General features: G+C 24.2%; 1 protein-coding gene across 2 annotated transcripts; it reads left to right on the forward strand.

The window, feature by feature from the left end:
• Nucleotides 1-1,615: 1,615 nt before the first annotated feature.
• LOC129971590 (protein MEMO1-like) lies at nt 1,616-18,311 on the forward strand. 2 transcript variants are annotated; one of them, XM_056085501.1, is made up of 9 exons: nt 1,616-1,875; nt 3,632-3,716; nt 3,799-3,867; nt 6,503-6,615; nt 8,945-9,056; nt 9,720-9,856; nt 13,346-13,422; nt 14,285-14,389; nt 17,237-18,311. In XM_056085501.1, exons 1-9 carry the CDS (start codon nt 1,815-1,817, stop codon nt 17,372-17,374), a joined length of 897 nt encoding a protein of 298 aa, XP_055941476.1. In that variant the 5' UTR covers nt 1,616-1,814; the 3' UTR covers nt 17,375-18,311. The 2 variants fall into 2 exon arrangements, with proteins under 2 accessions (XP_055941476.1, XP_055941475.1); XM_056085500.1 differs by lacking the exon at nt 13,346-13,422 and adding an exon at nt 13,230-13,306 and having other exon boundaries at nt 1,619-1,875.
• Nucleotides 18,312-20,602: the final 2,291 nt, after the last annotated feature.

The following is a 20,602-nucleotide window of genomic DNA, read 5'->3' on the forward strand; positions in this document are numbered from 1 at the left end:
GGAAACTTTCAAGGACTTTGATGAGCAGCTTTTTTTTTACGAAAAACTTTATTTTACCTTTTTTTCTTACCATTAAAAATTTTAATTTTCATAAATTAAATCAAAATTTCTCCCCTCCCAAATGATAACCACTTTCGGAAAAATAATACATTTTTTAATGTCGCATATATTTTAAAAGAAATTGTTCTTGAAAATAATTTCTATAATTTACTCCAATAGCAGATCTGAATTGAGAGTGAAAATGACTCTCTCTGACGTCAAATAATATTCTTAACTCGATTTAGTAAAAGTGTTATTCCAAAGTTAGATTTGGAAGTGTATAATATTTTTCATTCGAATTAAATAAGTTTTATCTATAATTTATGGTTCTATTTGAAAGTCTTACTAATCCAATGGATAAGACGCTGATAGTAAACAAACCGTTTCCTTGTTCAAATCTCAAAATAAGTTGAAAATGGGCACAGATAGAGCGAAGCTGGTTTAAAAATTAATAAGAGAAAGCTTTACAAATTTAGCCATTTTTTCGTATTCTAATAGGAAGTTAGATTTAATTTTAGGTATATTCGTAGTATTGGAAATTAATTTGTACAATACTGAGAGACTGCATTGTACCCTGTTCTTGTTTATATTATACAGTTTTGACATCTCATATTGATCTATATCATAATAGTTTCATATGTTGTAAAAAATACCATAAGTTATTATTTTTTCCAAATTTTCCAATACTGTATTCTATAAGTTTACTATTTAGGAGAGGCAGAAAAAATACTAGATGACTGATTTAATCCAAAATTTCAGACATATTTTGGACAGTTTGCATGTTTTTAAATTAGCATGTTTACACGCAAACAACTTATAGAAAATTTCATAGCGATCTGCAATTTCAGTGTAAAGACTACATGACAAACTCCATTCGTTATTTTTATTTTTAACTATAGTGTTTATAGAAACTCATTATTTTATAAATGTTCGAGGATACTCTTACATATTGCGATTTACAAATCTCTCTAGAGCTGATTTTTGTCTACAATTTTCCTTTTGCTGTAACGTTATATACAAAAGGGACGCAGAAAACTTTACGCAGACGCACTTTTATGTTTTTGAATAAATGTAGTTACCTTTAAATAGTTACTTCTTTGTTACAGTAACCTTTCCTTTTAAAACTATGAGAGTATTTGTCTCTCGCTACTTTGAATCTTAGCCAAATGACAAAGACAACTCTTTAGCCTGTATGAAAATTTCCAAATTTTCATACTACACCATCGTGACAGGATATGGGGTATTATAGATTTATGTTGCTGTCTGCCGTTATATAAGGTGGTTCTTCGATGGAATAAATCACATAATTTCAGCCTATTGACTCCTGTTAATATAAAGAAATGGATATTAATCTATGGTATTATTAATAGATAGGATTTTGGATATAAAGAGTTATCATTTTTGAATGATATATAAAAAAAGTTTATTAAAAAAATCATCTCTAAAATCCATTTTAATGAAAAATAGAACTCGTATTTCACGCAATTAAAATTTATCTATTTAACAAATCCACTGTGCACTAATGCCATCTGACATTTCTAAATCTGGATCTAAAATGCATTCTAATAAATGTTTCTGGTTGATACAACTCCACTCGACGTTTTCTTGAAGTTGTTTTGCTGGTTGTAAATCGAAAAGTTTCCTTTGTTCTTGTTTCGGGAATGAATCGTTTTGGGTGAAGATTAAAGGCCGTTCAACTATTAATTCCTTTAAAAAATAAAACGAATTTTTTACTGCGTATTCCTAGTTTTTTGTTAAAAAGTTGTGGGTTTACTATGTCTTCACAAACGTCTGTCAGAAGAGCAACTCACGCTGGTAGTTGGTATGTTAGTTCTGGTAAGAAAGCTTCACAATTTTATACTTTTGAAATTAATTTGATTGTTTTATACAAAATCATTGAATAATCGTCATACCATAATATAAAACGAGTTGTCATATGTGTGCTATACAGAAATCTATGAATAAATGTATTTTTATGATTGAAGAAATTCGATTTGTTATTTGTTTACAAATAATTTTTCGATCCCGCTACCTTGCATTATGGCAGATTTTATTTATTTTGTAGTCTAAATCATTTTATTCTAATTATATTTATTTTCATAGAATATACTATGAAAAATTTGTGAATCTGATTCTTAAATATTAAATATCTTGTTTTTTTAAAAAATATACTTCAGATAAATTTTGTATAAATTAAAATTTTTTTAACTATATTTCATATCAAATTGAAATATAATTAGCTTCAGCTGAATTCGCCCTGTTTTATTTAAGTCTTATCTTGAAATGTTTACCGATTTTTAATGTAATTTTAATTTAATAATAATAATTTTTAAACATCTTCCAATTATATTATTTCTCATTTTTCTGTTTCATCTTTTATCTTGTTGTTTAAAAACATATGATTATCAATTTATAATTGATCCTAACTGAAACTGGGTAATATGCAACAATTTGGTTTTTTATTAAAGACAAATTTCATCAATTCAGAAGAATATAAAAGGAAATTTGTTGAAGAAAGGATATAAGATCCACAAAATGAGAGTTCATTCATATATACCACATAATATTTTACTATATTAATATTGTTTTTTTTATTTTTATTTAGTTATTTTATAAATTGGAAAAAAACTAGAATTTCGAATCAAATTTTGAATTCAATACATATAGAAATATATGGAATTTCTATATATATAGAAATTTCACCACTAAGTCGTATGAAGTTTGATTTGTTTAATTTTCTATTGAGTGTTTTCTATGCAAAAAGAATGAATTTTTTTTAAAAAAATTATAATAAATTTTGAAACGATTGTCTTATATTAAATATCAGAGAAGAAAATAATTTCTTTTATCTGTGCTGCCTACTGATTTCGGAGAATTTATTACTTCTCTAAAAATTGCTTTCAAATTTATCAAAATTATTAAGTTTGTTTTAGTGAAACTTCTGAAATTCTATGAATTTTTCTGAGAAATATTTATTAAAAAAAAAATCAGTGGTGTAATATTGTCAGGATTTCAGAAGGCATAAAGTTTTCTTATTTTTCAATCACATTTGTAGTTAGTAAAATTTTCAAAATTATTTTTTAAATCTTCAATAAAGTGGAATAAATAAAAATGATTATTTTATATTTGAAATATTAGTTAAACTAGCTACTGTTCTGTTCAGTTCTATTTACATAATTTCATAATATATTCCAGACATTTTTTATTGAAATAGTCAAGTTTTTAGTGCAAATTTCAATTGTAGAGTAATTGCTTTTTTATTCACAGTAAAGAGTATAATAAATCTTTAATGTAATGGACATATTATAGGAAAAATGGCATCTGTAAAGTCATATAACCATCAAATGGTAATTTTGTTATCATATCTAAGGATTAGGAGACGTGGGTGGGAGTAGGAAAAAATTCTTTTATCAGGGTTAAAGCTTAAGAATCTGGATTAATTCCCCCCCCCCCCATTAAATTAAATATTTGTTAATTCAAGCCCTATTAAATTGAGAGCTTTATTCTTTGCTGTATTTATTATTAAACATTTTAACCTACATGTTGATTTTCAAATATTTATTTAAGATTTGATGATTTAAAAACTTTTCAGCTAAAGACTTAAGTAACCAACTTGAAAATTGGCTGAATGTTGCAGGAGAGCCCAATCATTGCCCAGCTCGAGCTATTATAGCCCCGTGAGTACTAATGTTTTACTGTAGTCTTATTTTTAATTATAGGATTTTCACATATTTATATTAATTTTAATTCTTCATATAGGCATGCAGGTTATCAATATTGTGGTGCTTGTGCTGCTTATGCATATAAACAAGTTGATCCTACGATTGTGTAAGTATGCTTTCTAAACATGTGTTTGTAGCTTCTTGTAAATGATGGTACTTAAAATCTATCCATTGCCTGAGTTTAAACTAAGAAATAATAATGATTGCTGTGCATATTCTATATGTTCTCTTTTACAGTATGCAACTATTTACCATTGTTCCAAATGTTTTCTATTTATCAATGATCTATAGAATACATTTCAATTAAAGTACCTATGTTATTTTCACAAAGAGTGTATTTATCAATAAGTCCCACAATGCCTTTTTTGTTGTTGTTACTGATGTTAAGAACCTGTAGAGAGGGACTTACTGAATCTTAGTAGGAAGTTTCCAAACAAATGAAAAAGAATTGTTGATATTGTTATTAAAAATGGCTTATGTATTGAATTATATTATAACCTGAATGAATAAAAAAAAAAGAGGGGGAGGTTGGAGGGAAAAGGAATTTTAGCTTATTCTTCTATTTGTTTTAAAAATCCCATGTCTTGCTGAGGTTGGTTAGTTGGACTTTGCCAAAATTAACTTATGTTGTCTTTATTTATGCATGTGTAATTGATTGGTAATGTATAGAAGGTGCCATGTGGATTGCTTTCTTCAGAACAAAGATGGATATGTGTGGTGTGTGCTTTCAAACATTGGATGATGATGAACTTTTACAGTATGTATATTATATTAAAAGCTTCTTTGTTACAAATAGCTAACAACATTACAAATAGCTTCCATATAACAGCATTAATTAATTATTTTGGACAGAATATTTCATGCAATTTTGTTAGTTTGTTGCTGTATTCTTAGCAATTGTTGGAATCCTTTCATTGTTTTTAAGAGAGTATTTATCTCTAATGCAATAAATATACCATTCTGAAATTAAAAGGTAGAAAAAATAAAATTTGAATATAGAAGAGAAAACAAATTAAAGTGATTTATTACATGAGACATTTGTTAAATTGTTGGTAGGACCTTGGTTTTGTAACCAGAAAAGTTTTTAAAAAAAAATCAAAACCAGATTCTTCTGAATATCATCTACATAAATGGATACGGCACACATTAAATCTATTACGTCAGATATTCTTAATTTCATTTGACATAGAAGTTAGGAAAGGAAGAGTATCAACTGCAAGGTCTTAACTTTTTGATTGCCACTGAAAGTTACAATGTATGCCATGCAATAGATCTCATACAGATTTTAAAATGGGAGCTGGCAATTTTGTTTTTTACTAAATTGTTTGTTAAAAGAAAGTGTTTAATTGAAAATTCAGGAACGATAAATTCATCTAGTGTTTTACTTTAATGCTTATTAATAGAGTTTATCCAGGACTTATAATAGATTTTCTTGTGGTTGAACTTTAAATATTGGAATTTACATATGACTAAAAGGCTTTAAAATTTCCAAAGAAATGCTAAAGTTCTTTAACTGAAAATTTTTAATGTATATATTTTATGAATTGATATTTGTTACTGTTAAATTCTTTTTCTTTTGTTATTTCCATTATGGCAATTTGATATAAGAGAGAAAGGGGAATGTAAAAGATTTAATGTAGATTGCGAGATAGAGATAGAAATTATTAAATTTGAGTTTCAGGCTTAAGCAACTGGTAGAGTAATTTTTTACTTTATCATCTGAAAGATAGGTTGGGAGAAGAAGAATATTACTTATCATTTTCAGTTAAAAAGTATTTCAAAAAAGGTAAATTTTCATTTTTTTTTTTTTGTAACTTATGAGGATAAAAATTGATGAAGTACTGAATCCAAACATAGAAGAATGTAAAAAGAAAGAATTTGAGATCATTCTAACATCTATATTTGATAGGGCTATTAAAAAATACATCCACATTTTAAAGCATATGATGGTAAATATTGGTGGTAAATAATTGCTATATAATAGAAGCAATTGTTTAAGATATTTTAGAAATCCAGAACTAATGAACAGTTTTAGATAAATGCCTTAAACTTGAGTGTTGTATTAAAATATAAAAGAATTAAAATTTCTTATTTTCAAACAAAATCTGTGAAATATTAACTTTTTTTTCATTTCTCAAACTTGCCCTTTTTATAATATTGATTTTTCAAATGAACTAGAGTATAGAAACTGTTTTCTTATATAAGAATAGTATAGAAAATGAGCAATGTTTTATGTTGAAGAAATGTGATAAAGAAAGTTTGAAGTAGCCAAATCTCAAATTGTTTGATTATCTACAAAGTTAATTTCTCTATTCTTAAAAAATATAATTTTTCCAATTTTATATTGTATGATGTATCAACATAAATTAAGTTTATTAACATTTGATGGTAAGTACATGAAAATAATTATATATCATAAAAATTTGTGACAAAATAATTTATAAAAATAAAAAAGTAAATAATGATAATTTCTGGTTAAAATTTTTTAGGGGTAGAAATTGAATATATTAAAATAAAATTATCTTATGAAAAAAATTGTATCAAAATGCAGCATAATCGAATTTTAGATAATTATCTTATTTTTAAAAATGTCTTCTATTTTAAATCATTAATTCATATGGATGTGTAAATGATCTCTTACTATATCAATTAATTATGACTTGCTTATCTAAAAATTAAATTTGTCTTGTTTTATGAATAATTTTTATTGATATTTTTATTTAAAGCTGTTTCATTTTTAGGAAACGTGTTTTCATCTTGGGACCTTCTCACCATGTTCGCTTAAGTGGCTGTGCCTTGTCTCCAGTTCGAACTTATCGCACACCATTTGGAGATTTATCCATTGATGAACAAAGTAATATTCTATTTTTTTAAGGACTATTTTGAAAATAAAAAAATAATCTGATTAAATAATTTTTGCGATGAAAGTTTGGTAGAAAAGTTTATAAGAAAGAGTTTTTTTTTTTTTTTTTGCATTAAAATTGTGCAATTTGATTTTAAACTGATGAGCTGCTCATTTCTAAAGCTTTGATTTATCGCTGTGTTTTATTTTTTGATACTGAGGCAGCTTTTATTTTGGTATACTATCAGATTTGTATTATTTAATATTTTCTGAATATCTGTTTTATAAATGAAATTGCTTTTAGTTTATGTGAACATAAGTGATATATGTTTAAAAAATTATATCATTACCTATGCAATATGTACAAGCTCTCAATTTGTATGTATTGCTGTACAGTAAAGACTTTGAAATTGTTAAGGCTAAAATAAAACATGATAAACAATTATTTGACTACATTCTATGTGGAGAATCATTAAAAATAAATATATAAAAAATTAAGGGTCTCATTAATAACTTTAATAATAGGCCGAATAGTAACTTCCTTTTTCAGTAATAAAAGAAAAATGTTTTTATCTATTTTAATCTTTTTTTTTTTGTCAGAAAAGTCTTTTAATATTGATGATTATCTTTTTTATGATGAATTTTTTTTTTTTTCTGAAAAGAGTGCGGCAGTATTTTGCAATTATTTGCCTTAATAATATATTATACAATATAATAATATATAGTGACAATATTTTGCCTTAAGAAAAAGTCCACATTTAAAAAATAAAATTATAATAGAAAATTTAACATTTTGTTGTCATTTTATTATAGTTTTTCTTGAAATATGACTGTAACTAGCAGAAAAGTACTTTAATAGTACTTTAAGTACATATCTGCTCTTTTATTTGCAAACATAACAATTGATTATTCTACTAATAGTAATTTGTTTTATTCAATCTTTGTTCTCAATTCTTTTATAATAGCATCCATTAATTATTCTTCTATTTTGAATGAGAAAATTTGACTTTCATCTTTTGATCAACAAAAGTCTGGGAAAAAAAATATTAGAATTACTTATGACATATCTCTAATTTTCTTGACAAGAATTTTACCAAAAAAATCTTTATGCATATTCTTGAGATGTGCAGCTTTTTAATTTATCAGTATGTTTTTAGAATTATTCTTTTATCTGTTTCATGAAGATTTTAATGATCAAGTAATTTTTTGAGGGCAAAATCTTAAATGTATGCTGCATATGCTTTAGATTGGTGTTTTGATTTGTTTTATAAATGTGTAAATAGTTATAATCGGAGAATTAGTAAATTATAATCTATTCAGAACTTTTCAAAGATTGTTTGGCAACCAAAATGAATTTTTGATTTATTGATGCCTCCAAGTAAGATTGGATTGTATCAGCTAAAACTCTGTGTTGTAATTTTTTTATTAACTTACTGTTATTTTTTGTCTTAATTTTCACTAACATTGAAAATCAACCGTAATTCTGTTGCTTTTTGAAATTTAATAACTATTTCTTAGACTTTTAATTAAAATTAATAAACTTTTTTTCTGCTTTTAGAAAAGAATTTAATGTTTTGTCTAATGAATACAAATAATTTGGGTTTTCATTTGTTACGATTCAATATTTTTATATACCAGTAAATTATGTTTGCTTGATTATTTTGAGGAAAATTTTTACTGTTTGGTTCATATTCAATTCTTTATAATGAAAATATACTTTAAAACTTAAAATTTGTTATATAAAGCATGCATACTCATTTTGTATCCCTTTCATTCAAACACAGACATTGGCAAATGTAAAATATAAATATTTTTCTAACTTTAGGTATCCAAATCTAACACAGGTTAAATGCTTTAAAATTTTTGAAACATTCTTATTTATTTTATTTAAATGTTGTATTTGGAGATTATCTTGGTATTTATAGGCTTTGTTTTTGCTAGCTATTGAATTTTTTTAATGAATTTTTTCTACCTTCTCTTTTTGTATTTATTATTTCTTCTGTGCATTAATCAAATCACCAGCACTGAATGCTATGAATAAAAATAAGGAATTCATATGATTTTTTTAACAGTTTTATAGTGGTAAATATATATTATGTTTTATTCATTGAAGTATTTAAATTTATTAAACTTTATTCTTTATGTCTAAACATAATCCTTGGTATTTTGTAAAAAGTAATTTTTTCCCTTTTTAATTGTTGTAGCTTGTTAATTATTTTGTAAACATATGTGATAAATTGCAGTTAACAAGTTTGTTTTTTTAATGTATTTGTTTGGAAATGTTTATCATTTCTGATTGTTTATTTTATGTCTTCATTGTGAAATAATCTTTGAATTATAGTTTATGAAGAATTATACACCACTGGTCATTTTGAAGAAATGAGCCTCCTAACTGATGAAGATGAGCATAGCATTGAGATGCATCTTCCATTTATTGCTAAAGTGATGGAAAAGTAATAGTTTTCAACATTCATGATATTAAAATATTTTTCTCATCTTTAAATGCAAATTTGACATTTAATATAGTTTGAAAATGATAAATGTTTTAAGATTTCATTTTTAGGTAAATTGTGAATGATATTTCTTCAATTGCTTAGTTATGATTAGTATTTAATAATAATAATAAAACCTAAGCAATCACATAGACTTTTTATACTCTTAAGAAAATGTGTTAAATGGAATAGTTATGTAATTGAAGTAGATCAACATTTTATTAATTTCTGGTTAACTATTGAAGCATTTGTATTGTATATATTTTACTGTAAAGAGGAAGAAAAAAAAATGGCCCATAGTATGTTGTTTAATAGGCTACTTGTAAAATTAATGGGAAAAAAAAGAGAGAAAAGAAAAATGCAACATCGGGATTTTTTTTTCTACAAATTTATAACTGTAAAAATTAAATGAATTGCAATATCGTATCTTATAAGCTACTTTTATTTAGTACAATAATTAATTGTTAAAAAATGCAATATTAGAATTTTTCTACAATGATTTTTTTAAGTGGCTATATCTCAAAAAGTATTTTATAGTTGGTTTGTTTAACATTTGAATTGCCATGTCTGATCATTATACATGTTCTTTAAATGATGTCTTATCTTCATGTGTTTCTTTTCAAGTCAGTCTTTCACCATTGTGCCTGTTATGGTTGGTTCCCTAACAACTGAAAGGGAAAGTGTCTATGGCAAAATTTTCAGCCGTTATCTAGCTGATCCTAGCAATTTGTTTGTCATATCATCTGATTTTTGTCATTGGGGTAAGTATAACCGAATATTATACTTTAAAAAACTATTTTAATATATTATTTTAGAAATGATATTTTATTTAATCAAATTTTGGCAAACCTTTTTTAATTCACTGTTATACATTATAAATTTTTTGCTTTTAAATTTTGGGCCTTGATATTTCTCATGCTTGATTTTACATAGAAAAATCATTTTGGGGTCCTTTTAAAGAAATGTTACAAGAGTCTTATAGTTTGATTTTTTTGTTTTTTAAAGATATTATTATTTAAGTTTGTGACTAGTCATCTTTGGCAACCAGTGGGTTTGTCGAGAATAACAGTTGCTTTTTGTATACTTAGTGACTTCTACAACTAAATTTTTGACAAATATTAGCTTATTCAAGGGGAAAAGAGCAATATTTAAAGATTTTTCACCATTGTTTGGTTATGAAATGAAACTTTTAATTCTTATTGAAACAAAATTTCAAAACAATTTATTAAATGTGTCTTATGCTGAAATGTTTTCAACATGGTAAAACAAATCTGTATCTTGATCATTAACGATAGTAAAAAGAGGACAGAATGAAATATTTGTAGTAGCAATGAACATGATTTAATTTTCACTTCAACAATGAAATTGTTGCAAAATATGCATGAATTAAAAAATGTAGTATTTATGTAAATAGTATAAGTATTATTGAATAAATAATTTTAAGAAAATAAACAAAGCACATTTTTGTTTTGTAATATTTTTGAAAATTATTGCGAGAAATGCCAAAATTTTGCTAAATTAAGTGAAATTTTAATTAATTTAAAAAAGATGCACATTTACATTCAAAGTATATCAGCAACAAATTTGGTAGCTCTAGGTTTAATCCTGTAGAGTGTCAATGTGTTCACATGTGCGCTCACACACACACACACACATTTATTATTAGTAGAGATTTTACTGTATAATATATGTAAAAAAAATGTTTTATATTCTTGCTATTTAAAGCTTAATCATTTTTTTTATTAAGAAAACTTAAATATGGAAGTATTTTTTTAACTGTAATTATTTTAGAAAAGATTAGACATTCATAGAGTTTCCTTTTCTGTTTTTATCCAGTTTTTATTCCAGATTACAAATAATTGATAAGTTTTTCTCTTTCTATTTAAGAATGTCGTGAAAAGTTATTGTAATAACAACTACTATACTACTGTTTGAAATTACTAGGAGTCTCTTAATTTTATGCCCTAGTATAACAATAATAATAATTTTTTTTTTTAATATGGATATATATATTTCTATATTCTAAAACAAATCATAAATGTCTATTTTCCCTAAAAGTATCAAAGTTTCAGAACTTAATAAATTTAATCTTTGGCCATTCCTTTTTTTTACTTTTTTACATCACAAAATTTTCAAATTAAATTTACTCTGAAATAGATTTTAAGCACTTATTTAAAAATATTTTTTAATGCCTTTAATTGTTTTGATTGTTGATTATTATTTATACTTCATTGCACTGTTTATTTACATTGAAATATTTTTGAAGAACTATCGATTTTATTTATGCTCTGCACTTTTATAATAATTTCATAACAAAATTTTTATAAAATCCAGCAATTATTTATATTTTAATTTTTTTTCCTGCTATGTCTCTTATCTCTCTCAATATTAGAATATTTTGCTCTAAAATGTTATTTTTCTTGCCATTCTGTTGAAAAAAATTTGTTTTTAATAAAGAATAATGACTTGCAATTTAAATATTTTATGTACTTTGTTTTATTATTTAAAAAAAATTTATAATTTAGAGTCGATTATGAGCATTACACTGTCCCCATATTTTGCATTCTTTTAAGTGATGAATTGTGTGTGTGTGTGTGTGTGTATGCGTGCGCAAATAATAATAATAATCTAGGCATTTTCAGCTTTTCCAATGATTGACATTTTAGCAGTTGCCATCAGTATATTTTCAGATTATGCTTCCATTTTTTTATCATATTATTTTAATAATTTAGATCAAGGGCTGCTAAAGAACAACTTTGGAGCTGAATATGGCTCTTTTTATATTAGTAAATGATATATGTATATCAAAATAAAAAATTAAAATGTTAGTAGAATAGAGGATTTCTAACAATATTTCATGAAAAATGTTTGTATATCTTGTATTTCTTTTTTTTTAGCTCTAAATTCTTTCTTTTGTTGATCACAATTAATTGATTCCTAATATTATTTTTTAATGTTAAGCATGCTCATTCACATTCAGTGGTGAATGAACCAAATAAAGTGATGTAGCATAAGGTTCTTGCACGTTTTTTCATTAAAACTATGCATGCAAGAAAGTTCTTTTCTCATTTAACATTCACAGCTCACGTCTCAATAAGACTTACTATATTTGAATACTTGCTATGATGGCACTTATCACAAGATAATTAAACTAAATTTGATTTCAGATTAACATATTTTTAGGTACAGGTATTTTAGAATATAATTACTAAAAATAAAGTCAGAAATTGGCTGAACCGTGTGAGTTTACAGTTTCATTTGAAAATAAAATATTACATTCATTAATATTAACCACTCTGAAGATATTCAGTAATTCAGAATAGTCTACTTGCTAGGTGTAGCAAAAGACATCTGATATAACCATCCTCTGCCTCTCATTCATAATTCAAATCAAGATATAGTTGTATATGTACTATATTTTGTATCCCAGGATTTCTATAATAAAGTTTTAAATTATACTACTCAATGTAAAATGTATTATTAAAACATTTATAAACTATGAGCAAATGCTTTCAAATGGTCAAAATGTATGAATAATCATGGTTTTGCCATAAAAATGTATTTTCTTTAAAAAATTGTATAAGGTACGTGTCTGTCATCTTTGTTATCTTGCATGCTTTCCCTAAATATTCATCTGAATTGTCCAGAAATCTACTTTATTTTTTGTTCTTATTTTCTGAAAAATATATATTTTAATTTTATTCTACAAATTTAATATGTCATGAAATATTTGAAATCTAGTGTAATATTTGATCGAACAAACATAAATTTATATATAAGGATATTTAAAATAATTTATTTTATATTTGAATAATAATAATAATTTTTACTATTATAATATTGAAAATAAATAAATGAATTGCCAGATATTATAATATCTTTAAGCAAGGCAAAATCTTTTTGTAAACTCATTTTTCAAAAGTGTATATTTTATGTTGCTAACTTAAGGCTCCATTAAATATTATTTAATAAATATAATTCTAAAGATGTTTCTTTACAAAAAAAAATTTACTGACCTCTGGCTTAAACACTATTGTTTGTCCTTTAATTTTTTTGGTTTTTAGAGTTTGCTTTTATGATTTTGGTTTTTTTACATTTCTTAAAACTTCAAATTCCACCCCTCTGTTTTTTTAGGTGCTCGGTTTCATTATCAGTACTATGACAAATCATGGGGACAAATTTATCAGTCAATCGAGAAATTGGATGAAATGGTAAGATTCAATATTCATTTGTAAACTTTGTTTTTCCAGGTGCTCAGTTTCGTTATCAATACTATGACAAATCATGGGGTCAAATTTATCAGTCTGTTCAAAAATTGGATGAAATGGTAAGGCTTGTTAAATTTACTCATAGTTTTAGAATGCTTGATATTAACCTGTTTAGTAATGAAAAAATAGTAAATGTGTATGATAGTTTTCTCATTTATTATTTTTTATGCAAATGATACCTTAATCATTTAAATTAGGTTATTAAGGTATTTAAATGATTTATTGCAATGATTGTTTCATGCAGCAAATCATTGTTCTTTCATCCTATTATACATTCATTTTCTCTTAACTAACAACAATGCTCTTCATACATAAATAAATGAAACTATCAATGGAAATACATGACATCTGAAAAAACATGTCTTTTTAATTTTGGTTAATACAAAACAATGGAATGCATTTTAGAGTGAACTTATGTATTTTGAGATGTGATTAATTTAAAATTCAAAACAAGAAGTTCACATTCGACAGTCGCATGTTGGTCATGCATTTTTTTTATGTTTATTATTGTCTTTAATTTATTGTTGTCCTTAATAAATTAAGATATTTAATTTGTTATTGTTCTTTTAATTTATTTTTAATAGATCAGAGGTGCTTTGACTTCTATTGGCAACTATTGTAGTTTTCTGTTTAATCAAATAGTTCAAAGAATGTATTTAGTATTAAATCATCCAAAATTTAATATTATATTTAGTATTTTATGCTGTAAAAATAATATAATAGTATTTGCTGCAAGCATTTCTTATGTTGTAAAAGATATTTTTGTGAAACAATAATGGAAATCATTTTTATTGTTATAATAGTAAATGGCATAGAAAAAATATTTAGTTAAAAAAATTCTAAAAATAACAAAATATCTTTCATTTCTGTGAATGCAAATTTAAAAAAAAAAAATTAAATTTGATATTTTATTCTCCATAGGGAATGAATATCATTGAAGAAATGTCTCCTACTGGCTTTACTTCATACTTAAAAAAGTATGGTAATACAATATGTGGTCGTCATCCAATTGGCGTGCTCTTAAATGTAAGCCTCTTTTATTGAGTTCAAATTATATATGTAGTGGTTACTCAAATAATGACTTCCAAATGTATTTAAAAGTTTTTAATTAAGAGTCAAGAAAGTAGATGAAGATTTTAAAAAACACAGCTCCCTTATATATTATTTTTCCATGAAGCACTATCCAGTTTGAAACTTTAATTTCATTTTGTTTTATTTTTTCATGCTTCATTATATATATATATATATATATATATATATATATATATATATATATATATATATATATATATATATATATGTATATATATGTATATATATATATATATATATATAGTAAATCTTATAAGAGGCAGAATTATTCCCTTTTCATCTTTAATTCAAAAACAAATAATATGTATTCATTAATATTTTCTTAAGCATCCTTAGATAAAATATTTTTAAAATTTTAGAGGTATAATTAAAGTTTGGTTAATTTTATGTAAATGCTAATTTATTATGTAAATGCTTAATTATTAATTTTATGTAAATGCTAATTATTAATTAAGTTAAATCTTTAAAATGATCATTTAACTAATGTCCATAAATTAAAGATGACTGTGCAAATTAGTTAAATAAAACACAAAAGTAATATTATAAGTATAAAGCATGCTTAATATCAAGAAACTGCAGAATAATAATAATAAAAATTTGTATCTTAGTACCCAAAATACTCTCTGGGGTGAAGAAAAAATTTTTGCTCTAGTGGATTTTTTTTTTTTTTTTTTGAGATCTTTAAATATTTTTATTAATGGATACAAGAGTATCTTCATTTAGTTTCTTCTTGTGTCGAACTTTAGTATTATGTTTAAGAACAATTTTTCAAGTTTAAATTGTGATAAAAGTCCATTAAAAATATGCTTGATACTATTTTTTAAAAAAATGATTATTTGTTATTAAGAAAAGTAGAAATTGAGTTGCATAAAACAATTTTATTTTCCCATAATATCTTCTTTTTTAATTATATTCTACTAACAGGAGAAAGATGCAGGTTAAGAAATTAAGTTTAGGATGAAGTTTGGCATTTTGATAATACATATTTTTTTCATGTTAATGTTTACATTCGTTAAAATATTAATGCATATTAGTTAGTTAATTCTGAGATAAGTTCCAAACTTTTTGCCTATCTAAAGTGCCAGTAAGTTATCAGAGCTATACAGAGTTCTACCAGCTTGGTTATTAGTGTGCACTATTGCTAATTGGGAGATTAGGTTTCAGTCCTGGTTTACAATTAAGCATTTGTCGAGTTATTCTGAGGTAACTTGTGATTTATTGTTCATAATTTTTCTTTATTTATTCCATATTTCATGGCTATGTTAGTAACTTTATGATGTTTTGTTATGAGGATAAGTTGTTTTATGCTGAGCCTCTTTCAACTCAGTATCCAGTCTTTTATCCACATATGTGTGAGGCTATTTTTTTTCTCTGCCAAATGCTTTAGTAATAAGTAGTTGGCAGGAAATACTTTAATTAGAAATTAAAGTATTTCCTAGTATTTTACCAATATTAAAATTTTTTTTTAGAACTTTGTTTCTTATTTGAACTAAAATATTTGAGTATTTTTCATACTTTATTTCTTTTCAATCATTTCTTTAATATTTTTCTTTTACAGATAAATATAAAATTTATAATTATTAGAATTCAAAATTATTTCAATTTTTTTTTTGTTTATTCTTAACAAAAAATGCACATAATTAATTCAACCTAGTTGTTTTCCATTTGTTTTGGAACATAATAAATTTTAAATAAATAATTAAAAAATAATAATTATTTTATTAAAATAATAATTAAAATTTTTTTGTTGCATCAATAAAAGTACATTTAAAAAAATAGATAATTTTTGCACATAAACTAGAATATAAAGAATTAGTTAAGTGATTAAATTTTTTTTGTAATTTAATAATTATTAAAAATTAATAAATTTAATTAATAATTTACTATTTTAAATGATATGTTGGTGTTTTTAATGCAAAAATAATTTATTCTTCTGATGATTAAAATTTAATTCTTTAATTTACTAAACAATATTAAATATATCCTTCAACGATGATAAATACTAAATTTGTAAATTTAATTATTATTATCATTTTGATTCTTGTGTTCAATTCAGAATTAATAAATATAATTAGATTTCGAAAATCAGTGGATAAAAATTGTTTGCAATATAATTAAAGTTATAAATATTTTTCTGTTTAAAAATAAATTGTAATTATAATCAAATTACCAAATGAATGCAAATTAATTTTTTTGCATCAAAAATTGATAAACTATTAATTCAAATATTTGAAGATTGGCAATTTGAAATAATTTTGAAGAAAAATGTTTAAAAAAAAGGACAGAAAGGATGAAATTAGTTCTCCTGGTCAAGAGTTTTATGATACTACCAACCTGGCAAATGTTTGATTATCGTGACAGCTTATTAGTATAAAAGTTATAGGTGATATCTTGGAGGCTATTTTCTCAGAATTGGATGCCTATTGAATTTTAATATTTTAATGGATGAATACCTTAATGCTAATACTACCAATATACTATATCTTACCTGAATTCATTTTCCCAGTCTATGTCCTCTTCCCCCTTAAGCCCAAATTTGTCAGCTGTAAATAAGAGAAAATCTTTTCACTTAAAAATAATTATTTTTTGGGGAAAAATAGCACTGTAGCATTAAATAAATCTTTATTTTGTATGCTAAACACGGATATTTTAATTTTAGTGACAATAAGTTAAATTATCATCTCATTTATTTTAGATGATTTTATGAAAGATTTGTTATTCATCAAATATGAGACACTAATAGATTAACTATGCATAATACTAATTTGTAATTAATTTCAGGCTGTAGCATCGCTGCAACAACAAGGAAATGGAATCAAACCTTCCTTGAAATTCCTCAAATATGCGCAATCGAGCAAGTGCCTAAACAATTACGATTCTTCAGTGAGCTATGCTGCAGCTTCTCTCGTTATTGCTTGATAGTAGCTGTCCATTTAGGTTAGACTAAATAAAATTTGTACAAGAGCCATTTTATTTAATAGCTGTTTTTGGCTAACTTTGCAATACAAAATCAAGAATTTGGTACTACACATGGGCATATTCATCTTGATCAACAGTTGTTTAATTGCACTAAGATTTATTTTGACATTTTTTATACAATTTTTTTCTATCAGTGACATCATTATAGTGAGACTAATTGTCAAATGAATTGAAATAACATAAATGCAGTTGTTTAAAAATTAATGGCATATTTGAAAGCTGCTAATATTTTTTTTTGGATATTCAACAAATAATTATATAATTGAATTTTTGATAATTTTTAAATATAATCCTTTTTAGTAATGGAAATTTTGGCATTTTCATTTTTTTTTTGACAAAATAAAAGATTTAGCTAATTTTGTGTATTTTTTTAAAACCAACATGTTTTTTATATATAATGCATTTTCTTGTTATTGTGTTACAAATAACTATTTATATTATTTGGTATATAAAACTAAGAGTAAATTTGTCTGTAATTTAGAAATTATTTTTCAGTGTCACTGCTGGTTAGATATTTAATTTGCCCATTTTGTAGTACCATGTACTTGAATATATAAAAAAGAAAAACTATGTGATATGTTTTGTATACTTTTGGTACAGATAAAGAAAACCTGCCTTTTGCACAGTAGGAATCGTATTGTGTTCTAAATCTTCAAACCTGTTTATTAAATAGTGAACATATGAATTTCTGCTGTACTTTTTAAGGCAGTTTATCATGTCTTAATTATATTTAGTATTCCATTAAGTTTTCTTATAAACTATTCCATTTTGTAACATGAAGAATTACAAACTAAATTTGGTGTACTTAGCAAGATTTTCTTGTATTATGGGAAATATACAAGCTTTGTATCAATAAAATATTTTATTGCTGAATATGCATTTTTTGTTGAAATTTATTTGAAAATTGAATCAAATGTGTTCATTTACTTTTATATTGGTTAAAAAAAATCATCCTGTTATTAGTTCCAATTGCAACCATCTCTAATAGGAAACAATTTTATATAATTTTCCATATAAAAGTGAAATTATCTTTATATATTTTTGCACAAAATACAATTGAAGTCTTTATTGGAAATTATAAAAGCTACTGAATTTTACTAGTATACCAAATGCTCAAAAAAATACACTTGGAAAAAAATTGATTGATCAATATTATTTGAAGGTTATAAATTGAAAATTATTTTAGAGTTGTATTGATTGTTTATTAATTAACAATATATAAACCTTTCATGTGATGCAAATTATACTATCTGTTGTTAAAATTTTATTAACATGTATATTTTACATTCTTAACTCTAGTTTTGTGATTATAATAGTATAATTCCTAAATGATTTATTTGCATGTAAAAATTTTTATTTATTTTTTAGTATAAATTTAAATCTGAAACTATACTGTTAGTAAAAGGGAAGCTGGTATTAAATCTTTTAAATAATATCTATTTTAATAATTTGGTATACGTTTTTGATGAAAATAAATTTCAAGCATTCTGGTTTCCTGAAATCTATGGAAAGAGGTAATTATATTATGAATGATCTCTTTTTTTACTGTTTTCCATTCTAACTTGCATCTTTTTTGTAATGTGTTAGTAAAATGGTGTTTCTTTAGGTAATTTTATAGCCACTTGCATACATGATAGCGAACAAATCATATTTTTTTGTACTTTTAAGAATATAATATATAGATATATAATACTTCCAATTAAAAATTAAGATCCTAGTTCAATTTTGTTGGTTTTTTATGACGTATTAGAAGGTTCTATTTTCTACTTTGTAAGAAATTTAGTAATTGGTTAAGCTGATTGTAACTTTGATGCATAAGTATACTTGTTTATTAATAATACATTTAATTTTAATTAATAATTAAAATTAAATGAAGTTTACAATAGTTGCATGTAATATTATACCGAGAAAACTGAGTGTTAAAAATTGTTTTTATTTAGTTATGTATTGGAGGAAATCAAATGTGAATCTTTGAAAGATTTGTCCAGTGAGTAACAGTAAGCATTGCACATCATACGCATTTAATGTAAACATTATACTATCTATAGTTTATAATGTCATTGAATTTTGAGCTGAAATGTACAGCCAGAAAGTTTAGGAATTTTTTAAGAGTGATTTTTCAGTATCAGTGAAATATTTAATTTCTGATTGATTTTATTCTTACAAAAATATTTTATTTATCATGGAAGTCTGTGATTTGAATATGTTGTTGTTAATCGTGGAATTCATTGTAAAAAAATTATTTATATTTCATCACTTTTTTTTTAATTGCATATTTTTTTTTTGTTTAAAGTGTTACACTCAAAATCATTTTTCACTTACAGCAATATATGTGACAAAATTGTTGCAATTGTTATCTGTTGAATTTGTGCATTTTTTTCATATATCTGTGGCATAATTTGTTTTCATGTAAAATGAAAAAAAAAAAAAAGTTTTTATTGTAATAAACATATAATTTACCCCCTTTAAGAAATTCAATTTCTATATTTTTCTATTGCAAAATTAGTTAATAACTAATTAATTTCTAATAAAACACTTATCAGAGGTCAAAATTATTCTTATTCATGAAATTTTTATATTTGCCATTGGAAGGAGGGATGGGAGATTCCTTGTATTTAGTCACAGTAAAGCAGTAGTCACAATTTTTTTCAAAAATTATATTTTGTATGGATTTTGTATTTGAGAAAGGTTATTTTTATTATAAGGTTAAAACTGTATTTATCTCAAATCACAAAAATCTCCTTGGATAATAAAATTATCTAAACCAGAGATAGGTAAATATTTGCAGACCTCAAAGGTTTATTTTTAGTGCTTCATATGCTAATTAAATTTACAGAACAAATTTAAAACATCATTTCTACTCTATTAATGTAAACAATTTGTTCATATTCAAAGTTAAATTTATTAATTTTTTGATTTTCATAAATATTAATTTATTTATTTTTTTTACTGAGCATATATTAATTATTGGGATATATATATGTAATACTCCATGTAAATCTGTGGTGCTTCTAAAAACCATTAATTCCTAATTTCTTTGAGATATATGAAAAACAAATTATTTTTATAAAGAAAAATTCATTGAACCCACAAAAATATATATGATTGTGAGAAAAGCTACTGAATTACTAATTTTTAAGTTTGAAATGTTTTATAAATGAGAAAAGC

The sequence above is a fragment of the Argiope bruennichi genome, chromosome 6, assembly GCF_947563725.1.
Source record: "Argiope bruennichi chromosome 6, qqArgBrue1.1, whole genome shotgun sequence".
In the NCBI taxonomy this organism is placed as follows: Eukaryota; Metazoa; Arthropoda; class Arachnida; order Araneae; family Araneidae; genus Argiope; species Argiope bruennichi.

Bases quoted from the DNA above. Each gene is read 5' to 3' on its own strand.
- LOC129971590 (XM_056085501.1), top strand. From the start codon at position 1,815: ATGTCTTCACAAACGTCTGTCAGAAGAGCAACTCACGCTGGTAGTTGG. The intron at 9,057-9,719 runs GTAATAGTTTTC...TTTCTTTTCAAG, and splicing joins ATTGCTAAAGTGATGGAAAA to TCAGTCTTTCACCATTGTGC. The intron at 9,857-13,345 runs GTAAGTATAACC...TTGTTTTTCCAG, and splicing joins ATCTGATTTTTGTCATTGGG to GTGCTCAGTTTCGTTATCAA.